This window comes from Mustelus asterias, chromosome 26 (assembly GCF_964213995.1).
Source record: "Mustelus asterias chromosome 26, sMusAst1.hap1.1, whole genome shotgun sequence".
Taxonomy (NCBI): Eukaryota; Metazoa; Chordata; class Chondrichthyes; order Carcharhiniformes; family Triakidae; genus Mustelus; species Mustelus asterias.
Window position 1 is genome coordinate 8,885,338 of NC_135826.1, and position 24,719 is coordinate 8,910,056.

At 45.5% G+C, this 24,719-nt stretch overlaps 1 protein-coding gene across 1 annotated transcript in view; it reads left to right on the forward strand.

The window, feature by feature from the left end:
- The window catches only part of sema6bb (sema domain, transmembrane domain (TM), and cytoplasmic domain, (semaphorin) 6Bb), a 325,575-nt gene that overhangs the window by 283,448 nt on the left and 17,408 nt on the right, over positions 1-24,719 (forward strand). Inside the window, exons 12-14 of the mRNA XM_078198149.1 lie at positions 7,281-7,460; positions 13,946-14,086; positions 23,687-23,764. Of these exons, the coding sequence (XP_078054275.1) occupies positions 7,281-7,460; positions 13,946-14,086; positions 23,687-23,764 (399 nt within the window). The remainder of the gene's footprint in view (positions 1-7,280; positions 7,461-13,945; positions 14,087-23,686; positions 23,765-24,719) is intronic.

Here is a 24,719-nt window from a genome sequence, read left to right on the forward strand (position 1 = left end):
GCTGGGCCAGCATTTATTGCCCATCCCTAGTCACCCTTGGGGGGCAGTTGAGAGTCAGCCATATTGCCATGGCTCTGGAGTCACATGTCAGCCAGACAGGTAAGGATGGCAGATTTCCTTCCCTAAAGGGCATGAGTGAACTAGATGGGTTTTTCCGACAATCGACAATGATTTCATGGTCATCAGTAGATTCTTAACTGCAGATTTTTTTTAATTGAATTCAAATTCCACCACCTGCCCTGGCTGGATTTGAACTCGGGTCCCCAGACATTAGCTGAGTTTCTGGATTAATAGTCTGGCGATAATACCACTTGGCCATCGCCTGGACTAAATCGACGTTTCAGTTTGAGATCCTATATTGAGCACCGTTGGTGCCATCGTTCCCTGCACCTGCTCTCCCCTTTTCCCTTCCAACATAAAACATAATCTGCCTGATATATATCTCAGCCATCAGTGACCAGTCTCAAATTGGCAAAATCTTCTCCCTTTCCCTAAGGATGCAGCAAACGTAAGTAGAATTGTCAGCATCAGCTGCAGTATTTGAACACCTGGGTTTGAAGACGCACATTATTTACACTGCAGTCCTGCTGACTGCAAATTCACAGTATTTCCAAGTCACAGCACTGTGTGATGTAGAGTTGTGATCTTTGACCATCGGAAAGTGACTGAGACCTCGGTCTTAATGGGTCTTATCTGCTGGCATTGGATTTTGTTTAACGGTGAAGCCATCTCCTGGGAATCCGTCCTTTATTTTTTTTTGCAGTGAGACCCAGGACGTGATTTTCCAGCCTTGCTCACCCCAAATCCGGAAAATCCCGCACAAGGTTAACGGACCTTTCCATTGTCTGCCCCTCATCCGCTCCCATTCCCATGGCGGGCGGGACGGTAAAATTTGCCCCCCCCAGTATTCCCATCCCAAGGATGTTAATTGAGAAGATTTCAATCACTCCATCACTGGTGGTGCCTTCAGATATAGGCCCAAAGCTCTGGAAATCCCTGACTGAACCCCTCTGCCTCTTGGGTTCCCTCTCCTTAAAAACAGTCTCTTTGAACAAGCTACCCTAAGATCTTCTTATGTGGCACAGTGCCAAATGTTGTTTTATAATGCCTTATGAAGCACCTTGGGACATGTTATAATGCTAAAGTCACTTTGTAGGGGAAGCACAGTGGCACAGTGGTTAGCACGGCTGCCTCACAGCGCCAGGGACCCGGGTTCAATTCCCGGCTTGGGTCACTGTCTGTGTGGAGTTTGCACATTCTCCCCGTGTCTGCGTGGGTTTCCTCCGGGTGTTCCAGTTTCCTCCCACAGTCTGAAAGACGTGCTGGTTAGGTTCATTGACCCAAACAGGCGCCGGAGTGTGGCGACTAGGGGGAATTTCACAGTAACTTCATTGCAGTGTTAATGTAAGCCTTACTTGTGACTAATAAATAAATTTAACTTAACTTTCCTCCCACAGTCCAAAGATGTGCAGGTTCGATGGATTAGCCAAGCTAAATTGACCCTTAGTGTCAGGGGGCTAGCTAGGGTAAATGCATGGGGTTATGGGGATAGGGCCTGGGTGGGATTGTGGTCGGTGTAGACTCGATTGTCCGAATAACCTCCTTCTGCACTGTAGGGATTCTATGATCTATGATTCTATGATACTGGTAACTATTATTGGACTATAGAGAATCGATCACATAGCCACATTGTAAGGAATGTGTCCTGGTAAGCTTTTGATTTTTAACTTGATTTGATTTATTATTGTCACGTGTATTGGGATACAGTGAAAAGTATTGTTTCTTGCGCACTATACAGACAAAACATACCGTTCATAGAGTACATGGGGAGAAGGAATGGAGAGAGTGCAGAAAATGACGTTACAGTCATAGCTAGGGTGTAGAGAAAAATCAACTTAATCTATAGTCGGCCTATTCAAAAGTCTGACTGCAGCAGGGAAGAAGCTGTTCTTGAGTCGGTTGGCACATGGCCTCAGACTTTTGTATCTTTTTCCCAATGGAAGAAGGTGGAAGAGAGAATGTCCGGGGTGCGTGGGATCCTTAATTATGCCGGCTGCATTTCTGAGGCAATGGGAAGTGTAGACAGAGTCAATGGATGGGAGGCTGGTTTGAATGATGGACTGGGCTACGTTCACAACCCTTTGTAGTTTCTTGCAGTCTTGGTCAGAGCAGGAGCCAAACCAAGCTGTGATACAACAAGAAAAGGATGCTTTCTGTGATGTATCTGTCAAATGCTCCCCCATCCGGTCTCTTTGTTCTATGCCACGTTTTTATAGCAGAAATCTTTTTATTGAGGGAGTGTGCTGAGCTGCTGCTGCTCCATAATCTGCCCTGTAAACAGTGAAGCAGGGAAACACAGTTATTTCTGAGCTGCACTCATGACTCCAAGTTACTGGGCATGTTATCACTGCAAAAGCATTAGCCGTCATGGGTGAGCGGAGGACCATCTGACTGCAGACTGAAAAATAGCAGCTGGTTTTCTTTTGCCCACAGTAGGCCAGAGTACAAACCTGCAAAGATGTCTCTCTCTCTCTCTCTCTCTTGTCTAACAGAGGTTTTGACACTATCTCACTGGTGTTAATCCTGTGTTACAGTGCTCCCACTAGAGTAAGGCAGTTCCAGTCACTGCGGCATTAGCGCTTTTAAATACACTGAACACAGGACGCAGAGGCCTACACATTTCTTTCTGCCTAATCAGCCCACATATTCTCTGGAATAGTTGAATATTCACAAGTACGGTGGCTTAGAGTATAGAGTTATTGAACTTGTAATCCGGAGGCCTGAACTAATAATTCAGAGAACAGGAGTTCGAATCCTACCATGGCAGATTAAATATGGAAATAAAATGCTAGTACTGGCAAGACTAGCTCATCGCTGTCTTTCAGCGAAATAAATCTACTTATGTGATCACATTAATGTGCCCTCTGAGCAAGCTACTGAACTGAACGGGCAGCAAATGCTAGCAATGCCTACATATGGAGAATGAACAAGAATTAAGCTGATCAGTCATTGTGCCGCTGTCGCAGCCGGTGCTGACTGGGGTCTAATATTCTTCAAAGCTTCCACTCGCAAGAACACAAGAAATAGCAGCAGGACTAGACCGTAGCACAATGGCTAACTCTGGGTAAAATGCTCTTTCAAAGAGTCAGGTGAAGACTCGATGGGCCAAATGGCCTCCTTCTGCACTGTAGGGATTATGTGTGACCTGTTGGGGCTGCTCCACTATTCAATACGACCATTGCTGATCTTGAGCCTCAACTCCATTTCCTTGCCCGCTCCACCTATCCCCTAATTTCCTGAGAGACTAACACATGGTGACATGATCTGCCAACTTTGAACCAACATAAACAGCAATAATATCCAGCTCTACATCTTGATCACATCACTCACCCACTCTATACAGTCACCTTGCTTACCTGGCGTTCAGAATTAGATGCATCTAAACTTCCTCTGGTTCAACTCATTGTAATATAAAAGCTGCCACTGATTCCATCCGTTCCCCCGGATACCCTCTCTGATGGAACCACATTGCAGCAACCTGTCCAACCCTGGACTGAGCTACAGACTTCATATCCCTCCATTAGAAAGACCACTTATGTTCCAAATCCATTCCACCATTTCATTGTAGAAACATTGAGGCTTTTGTCATTGCTGGGCGTGGCTGCTCTGATGCTCTCCTGACTGGTTTCCAATCCTCCACCCTCGATCAGCTTCAGTTTATCTGCTGTCGATTAGCAATATGGGCGTCACGGTGACACAATGGTTAGCACTGCTGCTTCACAGCGCCAGCGTCAGGGTTCAATTCCGGCCTCGGGCGACTGTCTATGTGGAGTTTGCGCATTCTCTCTGCGACTGCATGGATTTCCTCTGGGTGCTCCGGTTTCCTCTCACACGCCAAAGATGTTCAGGTTAGGTGGATTAGCCATGCTAAATTGCCCCTGAGCGTCAAGGTAAATATGTGGAGTTAGGGGGATAGGGCCTGGGTGGGATTGTTGCCCGTGCAGACTTGATGGGCTGAATGGCCTCCTTCTGTGCTATAAGGAGAGATTTGCCACGATGCTACCGGGACTTGATGGTTTGAGTTATAAGGAGAGGCTGGATAGACTTGGACTTTTTTCTCTGGAGCGTAGGAGACTGAGGGGTGATCTCATTATTTAAAGATCTTATAGAGAGATCTTTAAATAATATGAGGCATAGATCAGCTAGATAGTCAATATCTTTTCCCAAAGGTAGGGGAGTCTAAAACTAGAGGGCATAGGTTTAAGGCGAGAGGGGCAAGATACAAAAAGGTCCAGAGGGGCAATTATTTCACACAGAGGGTGGAGAGTGTCTGGAACAAGCTGCCAGAGGTAGTCGGAGAGGCGGGTACAATTTTGTCTATTGGGACTAGCTTAGGGGTTTAAAAAAAAAGGGCGGCATGAACAAGTTGGGCGGAAGGGCCTGTTTCCATGTTGTAAACCTCTTTGACTCTATAAGGATTCTATGGATATCATGCCTTACACTATGTCCTGTCCCTCCGTCAACTCAACCCTTGCTGACCTGCACTGGCTCCTCAGATTGCATTTTTGTTTCAAATCCTCATTCTCATCTTTAACTCCTTCCGTTGATTTAAACAGTCTCCACTCCTGAGTCCTACTAAAAACCTACATTCCCCTCTTCAAAAGCCATTCCCCTCGAACCATACTTTAGGTCCCACCATCTAACCGCTCCTTCTGCCTACATGCCTGTCTCTGAGACACAGTGGGATTGTGTTTCAGGCTCAAGGTGTCACATAAAATGGAGGTTGGTCTTGTTTTGCGTCATGTCCTGGGCTTGCAAGATGTGTGTGACTCGTAAAGAACAGAGTGACACCTCGCCACGAGTAAAAGTTGTGAAGTGAGGGAAACCTCACTTGATAATCAATACAGCACATGATTGCATGGAAATATCTGTGAATTGTCTATTCTAAGCAGGTCCATAGAGGTGCTGGCAGAGCATTGTCTGTTTTTCGAGAGCTGTAACGTTCAGGAAGTCTAGAGAAGAATAAGTTATCATAAGATTGTAACACTGACCCCTAGTGTGCATACAAGAAACAACACCTCCAAAGCACAGATACCCGAGTCTGGATTAAATATCTAACACTTGCCTTTCCTAGTTGATTACAGTTCCTGAAAAGTAACAAACTTTTATATTCTAACATCTTATGTTTTTTTAAATCCATACTTATCCTTCAAAAACACATGTCTAATAAACCACGGTTTCCCAACTTCAGATTTGTTACCCTGTAACCTATTTTCAGGCAGGAATGTCAATCACTTATATGATCTGCCAAAATTGGGAAGTAAAGACACATTTCTTCGAATTTCTTTTGTTCTCTGGTACACGCTCCTATACCTTCATCTGTCTTCCTTGTGTTGAGTTCATTCCAGCTCCTAATCTAACTCGTTCTTCACAGAAACTCAGAAATGGCCCTCCTCCAACGACCCGTAGGCTTTAAATATTTAAGTTTGGGCACTGTTCCTTCCTCTTTTATCTCAGCTTTTCTGCCGCATTTTCCAACCCTGTGGGTATCCTGCAATATGGGCCCTGGCCCTTCATTAGTCCTCAATAATAATGTTGAATGGGGCATTTGCCATCCAAATGGTGCAACGCACACTGTGGAAAGAGACACAGTGTTTTGAAATATCACACTGGGCCTGAACGTTCACTCTGCCAGAAATTATCCTCTCATCTTCTCGGATCAGATGATTTTATAAAGATGCGAAAGGCCTCCAAACTCCACATGCTCCTGGAATGTTCTGTAGATCCTTGAGCAGGTTGCTGCTGGAGTATTCAGAATTCAGATCCAGAAGTAGTATCCTGTGTCGCGACCAGAGGCAATTCTTGTAACATGCCTTTAAGGTATATCAAGATGACATCACTTGAAGGGAAGTGTGTCATTTGATCCTCCCTTCATCTCATTTTTGCTTTGAGCAGAACACAGCACACACAGCTCTGATGTCTTCAAGCGTTGTACCTATGAATAACTGTGCCCAGTCTTAATAAATAAACCCACAACATGTTAACCCAATCCCTTATGAGTGATTGGTGAATAACATACAGCAGCAATTAGCCCAACAGAAAACAAAGCAGCTCAGTAACTTCCAAACAATATTTCTCACCTTCAGTAAGGATAAAATGCTCCTAGCAAGTTGGTGTCAGTAGTTAGTTGTTAGGCAACTTTGGATTCAAAGGAAAGACACTTGCTAAAATCTGGCTGCCGTTTACACTGGTGGGATTTTACAGTCCCGCCAATGGCACACACTTGCCATGGGTTTCCTGGCAGCGAGGGATACGGTCAATGGTGGGACCATAAGATCCTGCCGCCTGCGAGCAGTGTGCCACCTCTCACCGTCACGAAGAGGAGGGAGGAAGAGGAAAATCCCACCCATTGTGTTAAATGTGCTGAATAATTTCTAAATCTGTTTAAATCACACACACACACACACATATACAGATACACAGATACACACACAGACATACACACACACACAGATACACACACTCACACACATACACACACAGATACACACACAGATATGCACACACACGCAGACACACACACACAGATACACACACAGATATACACATAAACACAGATACACACATACACATGCACACACACACATACACACACAGATATACTGACACAGACAGACATACATAAATACACAGACATACACACATAGTTACATACACACACATACTTACACAGACACACACACATACAGATAAATTGGCACACAGACACACAAATACACACAGACATACACACACACAGATGTACACATATTTACATACACACACACAGACAGACACATACACACAGATGTGCACACATACATACACACAAATACTTACACACAAAGGCACATACATACACACACAAATATTTAGACACAAACACATACATACACTCATGCATACATACGCAAGCACACAGGTACATACACTCATACATACACACATGCACACAAACACACGCATGCACAAATACACACATGCACAGATAAGCTTGCAAAATAACATGAAACATAGTTCTCGTAGAAAATAGATTTGTTTGAAAGCTCTGCAAAATTCCATGCAGTATTGATGAGAATGTTGCATCATCTGAAATTGGCCAAAATTTGATGCTGTAACTTCGTGAACAATATCTGTGGGTTTTACAGGTGGAATTAAGGCACAAGTGTCTATTTTATTAAGCATTCCCGGAAACCTTTATCTCTACTGCAATGTAATTAATGTCTTTCTTTAATATCTAGGGATCGATTGAACAAGATTGTGGTGGATACAGAAGCTGGCCCCTTTAAGAATTACACAGTGGTCTTCCTTGGCTCAGAAACTGGAATTATTCTCAAATTCCTCATTAGACCAACTGCAAGTACAAACTTTGTCAATCGGAGCCTATTTCTGGAACATTTTGATGCCTACAGTCCGGAGAAGTAAGTATAACTTTATTCGATTCCTACACTCAGGAAGATGTCAGTCATTAATTAACAAAAGAACAAATCACAAAGCGATAAGTAAATAGCAGAGGGAAGGAAAGATCTGTAACCCAGTTCAGTAGTTCCAGCATTTTAGTTTCTATTCTCTATCTCTTCATTGCAGCCTTTCTTTTCTCATTCTGTGTATTGTATATATTACAGAATTACAGAATCCCTACAGTGCCGAAGAAGGCCATTTGGCCCATCGAGCCTGCACTGACAACAATCCCACCCAGGCCCTATCCCTGTAACCCCATGTATTTATCCTGCTAATCCCCCTGACAGCAAGGGGCAATTTAACATGGTCAATCCACCTAACCTGCACAGCTTTGGAGTGTGGGAGGAAACCGGAGCACCCAGAGGAAACCCACGTAGACACGGGGAGAACGTGCAAACTCCGCACAGACAGTGACTCGAGGCCGGGAATCGAGCCCGGGTCCCTGGCACTGTGAGGCAGTAGTGCTAACCACTCTGCCACCATGCCGCCCATATAAGAGTTCAGCACACCAAAGTTAGACTGACTTTCAGAAGCTCATTTCAAAAAAGGCTCCTTCAACCGGAGGTCTTAGGGCTCAGTAACTCAGAGATCACACAGAAACCGGAGCACCCGGAGGAAACCCACGCCATAATATATGTAATATATATCATAGTTATTACTCTAATGAAACTTCCTCCCTTATTCCACTCAAGTACAATACACACTGTCTTACAGTTTTTCACCCCCCTCCCATCTTTACCGCATTGAATTCCTTCCACATTCTCCTACTCCAACACATTCCTTCCTCAGACCTCAAAGTGGTGCCACCTCTTACTTTCCCTCCATCCTACAATTTACAGGCCATTATCTAGTTTTGATTTATGGAATTACCCTTGTCTCTTCTCTTGATCTGTCCCCTTCTGCTGAGTGAACTAATTACTGCACCGTTACTACCCACGTTCCAAAGTGCCTGTACCACTGCCTTTAACACCTGCTACAGGTGATTCTCCACCTCTGACCACGAGCTGTACTGGCCCCATCACTACATCCGTGGCTGCCCCCTCAACATCTTCAGTCGCATGTAGCCTGTCAGTTCAGGCTATTTCCCTGATATTATGGATCCTCTTGTCTAACAAATGCCCGATGTTGGGGACTTGGAGAAGGGGAAAGAGGCTGTAACGAATGCAGGCAGGTCTGGCATCTGGCATGGTGTGCTCTCAGGCTCAAACCGCCCAGCCGGCCTGCTCGCTTTGAGTCGCCACTGGTCTACCATGACAGTCTGTAGTGTGATGGCAAAGGCTCCATTGCATGGCCGCACTCGATGAGAAAGAGGGTGGATGAATAGGTGGAAAGAGAGTAGCTGGAAGGGAAAAGGTTCTGCATGTGCTATCAGTCACCCGCTGAAGCATTATGCTTCGATGCTGATTCGATGGAGTGTCATGAGCAACACCGATGCTGCTATCTCTGTGGCTATATCCTGTGAAGTTTTTCCAGCCTTAATGTAGTCGAGTGCAATCCTTCATTAAATGTGAACAGGTAATAGTAATCTCTACATTTTTGTATCAAAAAGCAACATTGCGCCATCACCTCCAGTGTCAGCGATCAATTGGACAACTATTATTTAGTGCTTACTTGACTCCTCTAATCGATGTGTGTCCCCCTCCCAGTCCAACCGCAACTCTATCATCTACCTCCTGTATCACAGCAGGATTTCCCCTCCAGGTTCTTCTTTTGTTCTACGCCCAAGACTTGAACCCCCACGCAGAGCCCGCCTCCCTCCACATCCCTTCTGCTTTCTGGGTTGGCAAAGCTGACTCCATCCCACTCTTTCTCTCTCTCTCTACCCTCCCCCAAGTGAAAGTCAAGTTGTCTGGGGCCATTTTACCTCAGAGGGGTGTGGTAAGATGGGACATTTCACTGTGCACATGCCTTGGGAGGTAAATTAAGACCTTAGTCTCCACGTTTCACAGGGAGGTATTAGGAATGTCAGATTCTATAAACAGCTATACTTTGAACTGCCTGTGTAATGAAGAATGAAGTTGGGGAGCGCAGTCTAGAGGATAGCATTTCAACCTGGATACAAGACCCATTTGATTTGCGTCACCGTGAAAATGGATGTTGGGATGGGAAGAATTCATAGCAAGCCATTGTACGGGCTTTTCTGAGATACTCCTACTACCTGGGCCTTTCTCCTGGGTTTCTCAAACACTGTCACTGCAAATCTTTTCTTCACTTATTAATTCCTCACTAGTCTCCCAAGGCCTACCTTGTGTAAAATTGTGGTTATCTAAAACTCAGCTGCTTGTGTCTTCATCCGCAGCAAATTCCCCCATCACCCCTTGTGCTCGCTGACCGAGACTGGCTCACAGTCGAGCTATATCTTGATTTCAAGTCCCTCCATGGCCTCGCCCCTATCTCTGTAATCGCCTCCAGCCCCGCAGCCCTCTGAGAAATCCGCACTCATCTAATTCTGCATTCTTCTGCATTCCCAATTATAATCGTCCCACCACCGGTGGCTGTGCCTAGACCCCAAGCTCTGAAATACCCTCCCTTCGCCATACCATTCTCCCTCACTTTCCTCCTTTTAGATTCTCCTTAATACCTGCCTCTTTGACTCAGTTTTTCATCATCTCGTTATGTGACACAGTGTGAGACTTTGTTATAACGCTCCCATGAAGTGCCATGGGATGTTCCATTATGTTAGAAGTGCTGTATAAATATAAGTTGCAATTTTGCAAAAAATGCAGTGAAGCTGCTTGGTAATGGGACACCAAAACCTTTGTTTATTTGGACTTCTCAAAAATCTTAAGAGCCGTCGACAGCAAGAATGTTGCCAGGACTTGAAAATTGCAGTTATGCGGGGAGATTGGGGAGGCTAGGGATCTTTTCCTTAGAATAGAGAGGACTAAGGGGGGTAACCTAATTGAGGTGTACAAAATTATGAGGGGCCCAGACTAGGCAGAGAGGAAAGACCAGTTTTCCCCTAACTGAGGGGTTAATTACCAGAAGCATAGATTTAAGGTAATTGGTCGAAGGATTAAAGGGGACATGAGGAAAATCTTTCCCACCCAGAGGGTGCTGAGCATCTGGAATTCCCTGCCTGAAAGGGTGGTTGAGACTGAAACACTCAACTCATTTAAAAGGCCTCACAACACCAGGTTAAAGTCCAACAGCTTTCGGGAGCGCTGCTTCTTCATCGGGTGATTCACTCACCTGATGAAGGAGCAGTGCTCCGAAAGCTCGTGATTCCAAATAAACCTGTTGGACTTTAACCTGGTGCTGTGAGACTTCTTACTGTGCCCCACCCCAGTCCAAATCTGGCATCTCCACATCATTTAAAAGGTACCTTTCAGATGTGTATCTGAAGAGCTGTAACCTGCAAGGCTATGGACCAGATGCTGAAAAATGGGATTAAAATGAAACGGTTAGTTTCTTTTTCCCCTTTGTTGGCCAGTGCAGACATGATGGGCTGAATGGCCTCTTTCTGCACCGTAATATTTCTATGGTTCTACAGCAGTGCTGCCTAGAAAGCTAAGGTGTGTGGAACTGAAGGTGAAATAGGAAATTGAATAGAAAAGTGGTTAGAAGGGGGAACAGACAAAAATGGGATTTGCCATTTTCCGGTTGGAGGGAGCTAAGTGGCAAAGTGCCTCTGGGAGCAATTCCAAATCTGAGCTCATCTCCATGAATGATCTGGTTGAGAAATATTTATTAATAAGCTGGCTAATTTTGCAGTTGATACAAAATTATGTGGGATATCACCAATTAGCGCGCAGAAAAATTTAGGACGATTACACGCTTGCGCATTGTAATGGTAAGAAATGCATCGCATGAACTTGCAGATGATGAGGCTTTGCCAGCAAATGAGAAATTCGGGCTCCACTCTCTGGTTGAACGAATATTATCCGTCTCAGTTTGATGACAATATCAGGGAGATACCGATTCTGATCTATGTTGTTTGTTGATCTCAGGCAGGCTAAGACTTCAAAGGTTAATCTGAATATGCCTGAGTTCGTGATAGATGAAGAGTTTGGCTTCTGATGGCTTCCCCTAGCCCTGTAGGCAAGTTTTGTTTGAGAGTAAGTTTAGGTTTGATGGTAATCTTGCCACAGTCAAATATCCTGCCAGCACTCTACTTTTTTCACCCAGAGGGTGGTGGAAATATGGAATGTGCTGCCTGAGAGGGTGATGGAGGCATCTGGACAAGCACTTAATTCGCCAAGGCATGGTCAGGTTTGGACCAAGTGCTGGTCAATGGGATTAGTATAGATTGATATTTGATGGTCGGCTAGACACGGTGGGCCGAATGGCCACTTCCTGTGCTGTATGACTCTATGACTCTCAAATATTCAGGCTCACACAAAAAAACATTTTCCCTTCTGGGAAGTACAACATTTTTTTTAATTCATTCGTGGGATGTAGGTGTTGTTGGCTGGCCAGCATTTATTGCCCATCCCTAGTTGCCCTTGGAATGCAGTTGAGAGTCAACCACATTGCTGTGGCTCTGGAGTCACATGTAGGCCAGACCAGGTAAGAATGGCAGATTTCCTTCCCGAAAGGACATTAGTGAACCAACAATCGAAAATGGTTCAAATTGGAATTCAAATTCCACCATCTGCCGTGGCGGTATTCAAACCCAGGTCCCCAAAACATTAGCTGAGTTTCTGGGTTAATAGTCTAGAGATAATACCACTAGGCCATTGCCTCCCCATCTAGCTTCCAACAATACAGCACCCTACCCCTACAAGAGTCAGCCGGGTTGGAAACTAGACAGGGAAGGAGACACAAATCAAATGGAATCACATTTGCCAACTGTTATTCAACACTCCCCTCATTCAGTTCCATTGAAATCAATCGGACAGAACATGTAACAGGCGACTGATGTAATACCACCTCTTTTCCATTTCTGCCCCTATCCAAATTCAACCCCCCGGCAACCCCCAGCACCTTCGGTAGTGGAGACAAATTGCAAAGAGAAAGGAAACTCTAGCAGCAGTAAGCTGCAATTTAAAGAGGTGAATAACCTTTTTGAAATTATAGTCTGATATCACACACAATATTAGCTTTCTAATGCACTTAAAACTATACACAGGATATTGGGCCTAATTTCGGTCTCTGTAATTAAACATATCGATGATCTAGGGAAAGTGCAACGAAAGCAACTAAAAGTTCTGGGCTCTCTTCCAAGAACCGGGAAGAAAGGTGGAAATATTTTAGGCCTTTCTGCTTAGAGCACAGCTGATTAGAAAGGGCCATTGATACCGGGTTTTTAAAATTGATGCTGATCGGAATTGACGGAACACAAATTACTCTTCTTCAGACTGGAGATGCAGCAAGCTTTGAAATAAAGGTCTAAACGAGGAAATTAAGGGCAATGTATTTCAGTCAACATGTAGATTAAACTGCAGTCTCCTGTTGTTAATAGTGTTGGACACACTTTTAAAGTGGTACCCCGCAAGAATTAGTATCTTCAGGAGGAGACCAAACCAGAGGGGAGGACAAAAAAAAAAGTCTTAACTGATTATGTTATATTAATAAATATTAAAAGGTGATTTACCAGCATTATTAACCAAAAATAAGTTAATTGCTCATTCATCCAATTGTTGTTTTATGGCCTTGCCATATGTTGGTGCCACCTTTTGCATAGTTACCCTGTCTGTACTTGAATAGTAATTTATTGTGCATGACCCACTTTGAAATTGCCCTGACAGAAGAGATACAGCATTATTGAAGTGCAATTTACTTCTTTTTAATTATGCTGTCACAAAAATTGGAATCGTGGGCAGCACAGTGGTTAGCACTGCTGCCTCACAGCGCCAGGGACCCGGGTTCAATTCCAGCCTCGGGTCACTGTCTGTGTGGAGTCTGCACATTCTCCCCGTGTCTGCGTGGGTTTCCTCCGGGTGCTCCGGTTTCCTCCCACACTCCAAAGATGTGTGGGTTATGTTGATATGCCATGATAAATTGCCTCTTAGTGTCAGGGGGATTAAAGTTTTAAAGTTGATTTATTAGTGTCACAAGTAGGTTTACATTAACACTGCAATGAAGTTACTGTGAAAATCCTCGAGTCGCCGCACTCAGGCGCATGTTCGGGTACACCAAGGAAGAATTTAGCATGGCCAGTGCACCTAACCAACACGTCTTTCCGACTGTGGGAGGAAACTGGAGCACCTGCAAGAAATCCACGCAGACACGGAGAGAACATGCAAACTCCACACAGACAGTGACCCAAGCCGGGTCTCTGGCGCTGTGAGACAGCAGTGCTAACCACTGTGCCACCGTGCTGCCCGAGGAGGGTAAATGCGTGGATCTGCGGGGATAGGGCCTGGGTGGGATTGTTGTCGGTGCAGATCCGATGGGCTGAATGGCCTCCTTCTGCACTGTAGGGTTTCTATTCTATTCTATTCTAAAAATGCTGTTTCAGAATCGCATAAAGTAACAGATAACCTCCTACTCTTCATTCCAGGTGTGACAGCGAGGGACAGGAGAACAGGAGGATTGTGGGAATGGAGCTCGATAAGATCAGCGGAACGTTATTGGTCGCGTTTTCCTCTTGTGTCGTGCGAGTGGCATTTGCTCACTGTCAGCAACATGCTGTCTGCATGAAGTGAGTCCAACCCATCAATCTGTGCAAAGCACTGGAATTTAAATTTCAACAAGACATTACAAGTGTATTTCCCCGGCTGGTTTCAAATGCGATTGAAGATTTGAGCATGCAATCTAGCCTGACACTGCCTTGCCGCACTGAGGGAGTGCAGCACTGTTCGTGGTATCATCTTTTAGATGAGATGCTAAACTAATGCCCCAGGTCTCTGTTCAGATGACTGTAAAAGGTCCTATGGTGTGAATTGAAGAGAAACAGTTTCTTGCAATTGTCCCAGTCAATACTTCTCTCATAGCACGGGGGTGGCACGGTGGCACAATGGTTAGCACTGCTGCCTCACAGCTCCAGGAATCCGGGTTCAATTCCGGCCTTAGGTGACTGTCTGTGGAGTTTGCGTCTTCTCCACACATTCTCCCCGTGTCTGCGTGGGTTTCCTCCGGGTGCTCCGGCTTCCTCCCACAATCCAAAGATGTGTGGGTTAGGTGGATTGACCATGCTAAATTGCCCCTTAGTCTCCCAAGATGTGTAGGTTAGATGGATTACAGGGATAGGGTGGGGGAAAGGACCTGTGTATGATATTCTGTCGGAGAGTCAGTGCAGTCTTGATGGGCCGAATGGCCTGTTTTGCACTGTAGGGATTCTATGACTCTCTCAACCAAAATGCAAAAAGAATCAGAAGATTTGTTTATTCATTTTATTTGCTGTTTTTTGGGCACTGATGGGAGCATTTAGCTACTGTGTTTGCCTACATAACAATGGTGACTACACTTCCAAAAAACAAATTAAGTGGCCATAAAGCACTTTGAGACATCCAAACTGTGAAAAGACACGATATTAATGCATGATCTTTCAGTCTGCTTCAGTAACCACAGCTGAGATGTAGATCATCTCTCTCAGGCAGCTATTCTTCATGTGCATTGGCATTGTGTTTTAATAGGCTGTTTACAATGGCAAGCTTGACTACAAGCCTGATCCTATCCTTGTCAAACTCTACACTTTCCCAACAGATGTCATGTTTATGTTTATTTATTAGTGTCACAAGTAGGCTTACATCAACACTGCAATGAGGTTACTGTGAAAATCCCCCAGTCGCCACACTCCGGCGCCTGTTCGGGTACACTGAGGGAGAATTTAGCATGGACAATGCACCCAACTCTCACATCTTTCGGACTGTGGGAGGAAACCCATGCAGACACGGAGAGAACGTGCAAACTCCACACAGGCAGTGACCCAAGCCAGGAATTGAACCCGGGTCCCTGGCACTGTGAGGCAGCAGTGCTAACCACTGTGCCACCCGGATAGTGATCACAAGCTAAATCCCAGGAAACTTTTTCCACAACCCTGCATAGGGAATTTTGGGCATAATAAATATCTCGATAGCAAGACCGTGAAATTGTAGCCAAGTGGAAAGATTTATTAAGGAAGGATAAAATATGACTTTGTCATCTAGGCAGTAATTATCGCAGCTTAACAACCTTTACTTCCCTGATTCAGCTATGGACAGCAAAGCAAAAACCCGGACTGGATTTATCTTGCAGGCTTCTCAAACTGTGACTGCTTAAACTCTTGTAGCCTCTTCAGACTTCTGTACCCCGTTCAGGCTGCTCATACGTTTTGGAACAAAAACAGAAAATGCTGGAAAATGTCAGCAGGTCTGACAACACTGTGGGGAGAGAATAGAGCCAATGTTTCGAGTCTAGATGACCCTTCGTCAGAGGAGCCCCACAGATGCTGTCAGACCTGCTGAGATTTTCCAGCATTTTCTGTTTTTGTATCAGATATCAGCATCCACAGTATTTTGCTTTTATCATACTTTTTGGATCCGAAGTAGAATAGAATCATAGAATAGAATGAGCAGAAGAAGCCATTTGGCCCATCGAGACTGCACCAAATGTCTAACACAGTATCTCACCCAGGCCCACTTCCCCACCCTAACCCTGCAGCCCCACACACTTACCATGGCTAATCATCTAACCTACACATCTTAGGACACTAAGGGACAATTTAGCATGGTCAATCTACCTAACCTGCACATCTTTGGACTGTGGGAGGAAACCGGAGCACCCGGAGGAAACCCACGCAGACATGAGGAGAATGTGTGAACTCCACACAGACAGTGACCCAAGGCTGGAATCAAACCCAGGTCCCTGGCACTGTGAGTGCTAACCACTGTGCCACCGTGCCGCCCACCTTTACAAACTATTGAGCCAATGGACCAACCAGGACACGTAATTGATTTTCAATTGGCCCTTGGCATCTGGTGTCAGCTTCTATTTGTGAAGAATAAAGATTCCGCATATCCAGTCACCTCAGGGCAGCACGGTGGCACAGTGGTTAGCACTGCTGCCTCACAGCACCAGGGAGCTGGGTTCGATTCCTGGCTCGGGTCACTGTCTGTGTGGAGTTTGCACGTTCTCCCTGTGTTTGTGTGGGTTTCCTCCTGGTGTTCTGGTTTCCTCCCACAGTCCGAAAGAAGTGCTGGTTAGGTGCATTGGCCATGTTAAATTCTGCCTCAGTGTACCCGAACAGGCGCCAGAGTGTGGCGACTGGGGGATTTTCACAGTAACTTCATTGCAGTGTTAATGGAAGCCTACTTGTGGCATTAATAAATAAAGTATTTTAAAACTTACCATTTTTCAGGTTCTGACTACTCAGTTCTATGCAGTTACAAACATTTGGAGCCAAGGTTATGAAGGTTCGCTTTAGAGTTTATAACATAGGGCGGAATTTTCTCTGTTTGACAATGTGTCAACTGAGGCGGAAAAAGCAGAATGTAGCCCGCGGACTGCACTGATGGCTTTTCCCACCGTATTTTTTGACACATTGCCATTCCCACTCTCATGAAAACGCAACTCCGCCCCCCCCCCCCCCCCCCCCCCCCGCCCCCCCACCTCCCCCAGAGTGTTCAAACTTATACAAGCAATATGTTAAAGCTACAGAATTTCAAAACAAAGTTTCATTCTTTTACAGGGCTTTGTCTAACTCTTCGTTAGAATTTACTGCTTTGTTACTCTGCTGATTGAAGTTTGACACTTTTCTCATGCCTATTTTTTTTACATTGCAAGACTTAGGCTGGGAGGGAAGAGATGAGAAGGCAAAACAGGCTCAAATCAAAATTGGTTTGAAGTTGAATCTGCCTCGAGGAGGTTTTGGAGGCCACTCAAAGCAAAATGAGTTTGCGCTGCTTCGAACTGAAAGCACTTTGAGAACGGGTTACGAGAGATCTGATCAGTATTTAATTAAAATGTGAGAAGTAGGAGCCTTAACAAAGTTAGTTCCCTGCCAAACTGCTGAAATAATGCTCGAGATCTGAGGAAATTAACAGTACAGCAATTAAATTTGATCCACTGGGAAATAGTGTGCTTTGTCCAGATCACATGTCAAGCTATTGAAAGAGTTTGAGTGGGAATTTGCGGCCGCACTTGCCTCGAAACCGGAAAATCCCGCCCGTGGTCAACGGACCTTTACATGGTCCGTGTCCCGCCTGCTATGATTCCCGTGGCGGGCGAAACGGGAAAATTCAGCCCTTGAAGTTAACAAGGATTAGAACAAACTGCTAGCGTCATCCTTTCACCTCCAAGATCAGAGTCTCGAATCATATTCTGACACCAAGATTAAATAAAGATCATTAGAAAAGTAACATCTGACATATGAACAAGGAGCGGAGTAGGCCATTCGGCCCCTCGAGCCTCCTCCACCATTTAATAAGATCATGGCTGATCTGCAGTAGCCTCAAATCCACATTCCCCTGCCCGCGACAACCTATCATCCCCCTTGCTTACCAGGAGTCTATCCAGCTCTTCCTTCAACATATTCAAAGACTCTGCTTCCACCAGGAAGAACGTTCCAAAGGCTCACCACCCTCTGAGTGAAAAGATTTCACCTCATCTGTGTTTTAAATGGACAAACTCTTGGGGGGGGGGGTGCTTTTCCACCTCCTTTTCTGGGCAGGCAGGAATGGCGGAGGAGGAAGAGAATTGAGAGGGAGTCCCAAAATGGCTTTTACACCAGTGGGATTTGCCTCACTCGTCCCCGCTCCCCTCCCACCCCCACCGGTGCTATAATGGGGTTCCCACCTTATGATGACGGGAACCTCATTTGAATGCATTTTAATATGATTAGCGGGCCATCCTGCTGCAACATCTCTCCACGTAAGAAAGTCCCGCGCCCCTCCTCGCCAGTCCCCCCCCCCCCCTCTAGCCTGCAGTCCGACATCACATCGGGCAGGCTTTACAACAGCTTTTAAAAGCGGGGAAAGATGAACAGAACCCGCCGGGGGCGGGCAGGTATGTACAGTCCCCCAGGAGGAGAGGGTCATGCCCCTGGCAATGCTAAGGGAGGGCCAGTGTATGGGGGGGGGGAGGGGCAGATGGGGGGGTCAGTGGGGGAGGTGTCAGGGAGTCCCCGTGCCCGTTGTGGGGTGGGGGGGGGGTGATTCCATGGTGAGGGTGCCCCAATCTTTTGATAGCCGATGTTGCCGGCTGGGCACAGCTCATTCTGAACCCGCCTTGCCAGCGTGACATCATGGGACCCACCTCCTGGATTTTTTTTTCAAAGTGTTCAAACATTTGGCGGGAAAAGCCAGCAGCACGACTGGTAGGCAACACACGGCTTTTCCCATCGGAGTTGACGTTTTGGAAGAAAAATGGAAAATTCTACCCATTATTTTTAAAGAGTGGCTCCTAGTTCTAGATTCTCCTACAAGAGCAAACATCCTCTCCACATCCATCCTCGGGATCCGATATGATTGAATCAAGTCGCCGCTTACTCTGCTAAACTCCAGCAGATACAAGCCTAACCTGTCCAACCTTTCCTCATCGTGGAGTTTGCACATTCTCCCCGTGCCTGTGTGGGTTTCCTCTGGGTGCTCCGGTTTCCTCCCACAGTTGTGCAGGTTAGGTGGATTGACCATGCTAAATTGCCCCTTAAGTGCCCCAAGATAATTAGATTAGATGGATTAGCCTGGGGAAATGTGTGGGGTTACCGGGATAATGTGGGGGAGGGGGCCTGGGAAAGATGTTCTGTCAGAGAGTTGGGTGCAGACTTGATGGGCCGAATGACCTCTGTAGGGATTCTGTGAACTCTGTGTCAAGTGCTTACTGGCAGCCATTGCTCGGTTGGTAGTACTCTTAACACCGAGACAGAAAATTTTGGGTTCAAGCCCCTTCCCCTCGGTAGAAAACCTTGGCTGATGCTCCAATTCAGTACTGTACTGAAGGTGTGCTGCACTATCTGAAGAACCATCGCTCAATTAAGTTATTGAGCCAAGGCATCGAGTACCCTCTCATGGGGATGGAATAGAAATCTTGGCATTATTTTGAAGAAGGAGGTGGGAATGCTCTTTGGTAATCTTTACCCACCAATGGGTGGCATGGTGGCACAGTGGTTAGAACTGCTGTCTCACAGCACCAGGGACCCGGGTTCGATTCCTGGCTTGCGTGACTGTGTGGAGTTTGCACATTCTATCCGTGTCTGCGTGGGTTTCCTCTGGGTGCTCCGGTTTCCTCTCTCAGTCCAAAGGTGTGTGGGTTAGGTGGATTGGCCATGCTAAATTGCCCCTTATGGTCAGGGGGACTAGCTAGGGAAAATGCATGGGGTTATGGGGATAGGGCCTGGGCAGGATTGTGGTCGATGCAGACCCGATGGGCCAAATGGCCTCCTTCTGCACTGTAGGATTCTATGATTCTATAATTCTGCGACTTGTCAGAGCCCCAGGACCAAGATCACACTTTTAAATTTCGAGGTGTTGCCAACGCCAATTAAATGTATTCCTGGAGGTTTCATCACATGACTTCCTCACGCTCCAGTCATTGTTTGGCCAATGGAATGCCCAAGGTGGTAGAGGTGGATACAATTACAACATTGGCAGAACGAAATGGCCTCCTTCTGCACTGTAAGATTCTAACCAACATCCCTAAAGCTGATGATCTGGCCATTATCACATTGCAGTTTGTGGGACATTTCCCACCTGTTCCTATTGAACAAAGAACAAAGAAAAGCACAGCACAGGAACAGGCCCTTCTGCCCTCAAAGCCCGTGCCAATTATAATGCCCTAACTACCCTATTGGTTGCTGCAATTCCCACATGACGATGGTGACCACACTTCAGAAGTACTTTAGCTGAAGGTTGACATCCTCCAATTGGGATAAGCATTCCAAAAATGCAAGTTTCCTTTTACCAATCTCCTCTTCAGGATCAGTCTCCGAATGGAATCCTGATAATTGAATTCATAATTAAGGGTGAGCCTTGTGCGTGACATTGGTTGCCAGGGAACTGTTTTATGTTGGCACAAGATGGTGCGTATCCTACCAACTGAAGCGAAACGAACCAGTAACAGCATCAAGAAAACATTGCTGCGTCTTGAGTCTCGAATTGTTGGGTTGGAGCTGGCAGCTTCCAAGCATTGGCTCAGTGTACACTGCCCGCATGAGTACTGGCTGAGCAATTAGCCACAAACAATTTCATAGCATCAGCCAATGCATCCAGCTGGGAAAGCAGTAAGTGAATTAGTCAGGAATTTCTTCAGGCCTCAGCCTTCTCAATCACCTAATGAAGCAAACGTAAAATATGCCTGTTCCCCACTGTCTCAGCCGGAGGAACGCAGCGTGGAGACAGGAGTGGAACTATGATTTTCAGAACCAAAAGTAAAGATTGATTCAGAGGAATGAATAAATCAATATCATATGAGTGTCTCGGAACCTGGATGGAATTTATAATCATTGGTGTGTAATCATTGGCGTGTAATCATTGGCGTGAAAGATCACAGAGACACACAGAACAAGAAACAATTACATGGTCTGTCGAACCCACTGCTACCACAGCCTGTACATCTACCCTGTTATGGACTCTACCTCACCCATTTAATCTCCTTCCTCAGACTCTGTACAATCTATCCACGACTCTACACCAACTATTTAATTTTCTCTCACAGTTCATCTAGGAGCCAACTCAACCATGAACGCCACCCTACTCATTCTCCCTCCTGTGATGTAGTTCTGCATAAACGCTCCCTGATCCTTAAGGCAACATTACGTAATATCTCACTGTCCTCACAGCTCCACTACCCAATCCAAATCTGCTGGGTTTCATACATCATATAGCCAATCCCCAAAAGGAACAGAAGTAATCCATCCCATTACTATTTGATCAGCTTTGTCTCCTACTGTCAAAAACCAACCATTTTATCCTTACTTGTCATTTAACAGTTTATGGAAGGGTTAATTATCTTAGGTGCTTTGTCTGGAAGTATGTCTTAGCTCCCCAGTACTGTGCAATTTGGGCGGTATGGTGGCACAGTGGTTAGCACTGCTGCCTCACAGCGCCAGGGACCCGGGTCCAATTCCCAGCTTGGGTCACTGTCTGTGTCGAGTCTGCACGTTCTCCCCCATGTCTATGTGGGTTTCCTCCGGGTGCTCCGTTTTCCTCCAAAGTCCAAAAGACGCGCTGGTTAGGTGCATTGGCCATGCTACATTCTCCCTCAGTGTACCCAAACAGGTGCCGGGGTGTGGCGACTAGGGGATTTTCACAGAAGCTTCATTGCAGTGTTAATATCAACCTACTTGTGACACTAATAAATGAACTTAAATATAGAGCTTGTCACAACTGCATAAAAGGCATTTCCTCAAAGTGGTCCGTGAGGGAAGAGTGTGTATATAGTGTGTGTTGTGCGTTTGCTTGTGTGTGTGAGTGTATGTGGCCATCTTTTATTTCTGCTTTATTCTTAAACAATGCAAAGGTTAGTTTATTACAAAACTATCACTGACACTTACAGAAGTAAAAGCAATAAAGTTATTAACTTAAATACAAAGATTAAAATTCACCTAAAGGAGCAAAGATACAAAAGATGAGACTTCAAATCAGTCTCTGAGAGATATTGGCAAAATACTGCAGATGCTGGAATCTTAAAATAAAAACAGAAAATTCTGGAAAATCTCAGCAGGTCTGAATGCATCTGTGGAGAGAGAACAGAGCCAACATTTCGGGTCTGGATAACCCTTTGTCAGAGCTTTCCAGTCTCCTATTCCCTAAGCTGCCAAAGGGTTTTCACACCTTTTGGAAGATTTGATGACACTGCTGGGCGGCACGGTGGCACAGTGGTTGGCACTGCTGCCTCACAGTGCCAGGGAGCCGGGTTCAATTCCCGGCTTTGGATGACTGCCTATGCGGAGTCTGCATGTTCTCCCCGTGTCTGCGTGGGTTTCCTCTCGGTGCTCCAGTTTCCTCCCACACTCCAAAGATGTGTGGGTTAGATTGATTGGCCATGGTAAATTGTCCCCTAATGTCAGGGTTATTAGCAGTTGGGGTTAGGCAGATAAGGCTGGGTAGGATTGTTGTCGGTGCAAGCTCGACGGGCCGAATGGCCTCCGTCTGCACTATTAAGATTCTATGATTCCTGGAGGAGTCTTTTGTATTTTAATAATTCTTTGTAGCCAAGAGTCTAAAAGGTTTGAACAAACAGAAAAGTGCTGGGTTGTCTGTCTATATCTTCATTTTGAAAAAGGCTTTTTAAACTCAATTGAAAGGTTTAAAAGCTGCTGCTCTTAAAAACTGTGATATCGTCATTACATGTTCCTGTCCGTGAATCATACCAGCCATAAAGGTCTTGCGTTCGCTCCTTGGTCTGTGCTAAGTTAACTCATCTCTACTTCCGTATTTACAATCAGCCTCGGCATCCCTTGGGTTAGAGAGGATAATCTTTCCACCTCTTGGTGGAAATTCATGTTTGGACACAGGGTAAAATCAGGTTTAACTTTGGCTGCAAATTTTCCTACTGTCAAATACCAACACGTATATATCATAGAATCATAGAATCCCTACAGTGCAGAAACAGGCCATTTGGCCCATCAAGTCCACACCGACTCTCTCCAATAGAGCATCTTAACCAGACCCTATCCCCGTAACCCCACATATTTACGCCACTAACCCCCTAACCTGCACTTCTTGGGACACTAAAGAGCAATTTAGCATGGCCAGTCAACCAAACCTGCACATCTTTGGACTGTGGGAGGAAACCAGAGCATCTGGAGAAAACTCACGCAGACACAGGGAGAACGTGCAGACACCACACAGACAGTCACCTGAAGCTGGAATTGAACCCGGGTCCCTGGTGCTGTGAGGCAGCAATGCTAACCACTGTGCCACCCAGATAAAGAATGCTACTTGAGTGAAGCAAACCTGAGCAAGCTACCATTTGCAAAAGCAAATTTTGTCCAACTGTAATGATGCCCTTTCAGAGACTCCCCTCGTGAACAATTTAGTGATCTCGTAGAGATCAGCTAGCAGATCAGAAGAGATGCAGCTAGCTCGAAATAGGTCCAATCTAGGAGAGCTCCTCTCCCTGGGGTGATTCCCCACTCTGAGTCCCATTTGGTCACCCAAGCCAGGTGACCTGTACTCAGCTGTGTTACCCTTAAAGGGATAATCACCACACTAACAAAGAAAACAGAAAGAAGATTATCACCGGAACCAACCCACAAAATATACTTCACCAGGGAGCTGCAAAGTGCTTTGGGGTGCCTGGAGGTCATGCAAGGTGCTATATAAATGTAAGTGTTTTATTTTTGTCTAAGAATTAATGCATCTTTCAAATGTTGTTTCTAAAGGAACTGCATTGGCACTCGTGACCCGTATTGTGGCTGGGTTGGCGATGGAGTGTGTGCGTATTTGGAACCAGGAACCAGGTAGAACCAAATTAAACTCTTGTGGCCTAAGCTCTATTTCAAAATGGGAAGGACTCACTGTTGGAAGAGACACATCCTATATTAATCAGTCACACCTGTTATGATAGTATTTCTTGATCACTTTTTGCCACAAGGTACTGTACATTCTGATGTTGCTGGAGACAAAAGATTTACAAATCTGCCCAAAATGCACAACCCATCCATGCATCATCTTAGTCTTTATCTTAAGGGTGGCACAGTGGTTAGCACTGCTGCCTCACAGCACCAGGGACCCGGGTTTGATTCCAGCCTCGGGTGACTGTGCAGAGTCTGCACGTTCTCCCCGTGTCTGCGTGGGTTTCCTCCGGGTGCTCCAGTTTCCTCCCGCAGTCCGGAAGACATGCTGGTTAGAGGCATTGGCCATGCTAAATTCTCCCTCAATGTACCTGAACAGGCACCGGAGTGTGGCAACCAGGGAATGTTCACACTAACTTCATTGCGGTGTTAATGTAAGCCTAATTGTGACAATAATAAAACTTCAAAGTAGGATTTTCGCCTTCCAATTCTGGGTCGGAAAATCAAGTTTTTGAGTGACTTATTTGGAAACTTCTAAAATAAAAACTGGGTTTCAGAAATCTGACATTCAAAGACAGTTATTTTTCCATTTGCTTTATGTTGCGATTACGTATTTAAAGTTACAAATGTTTGCAATTAATTTTTAATCAGCAAGTACACATTAAACTTTCAGCCACAATTCCTCCTCACCATCACCCAGCCCCATTTAAATTCTCACAGTGTTTAAATATTTAAATTTGCTTCTGAATAATTGTTGAAAATCCGCTTCTCACTGGTGGCATTATTTCCCAGGAGTGCAGAGTTTGTCAATTCTACCCTCGGCTGTTTGGAACGTACAAAGATGGAAACCAAGATGAGGAGAAATTGTTTCTCTCAGAGAGTCTTGAGTCTTTGAAACTTC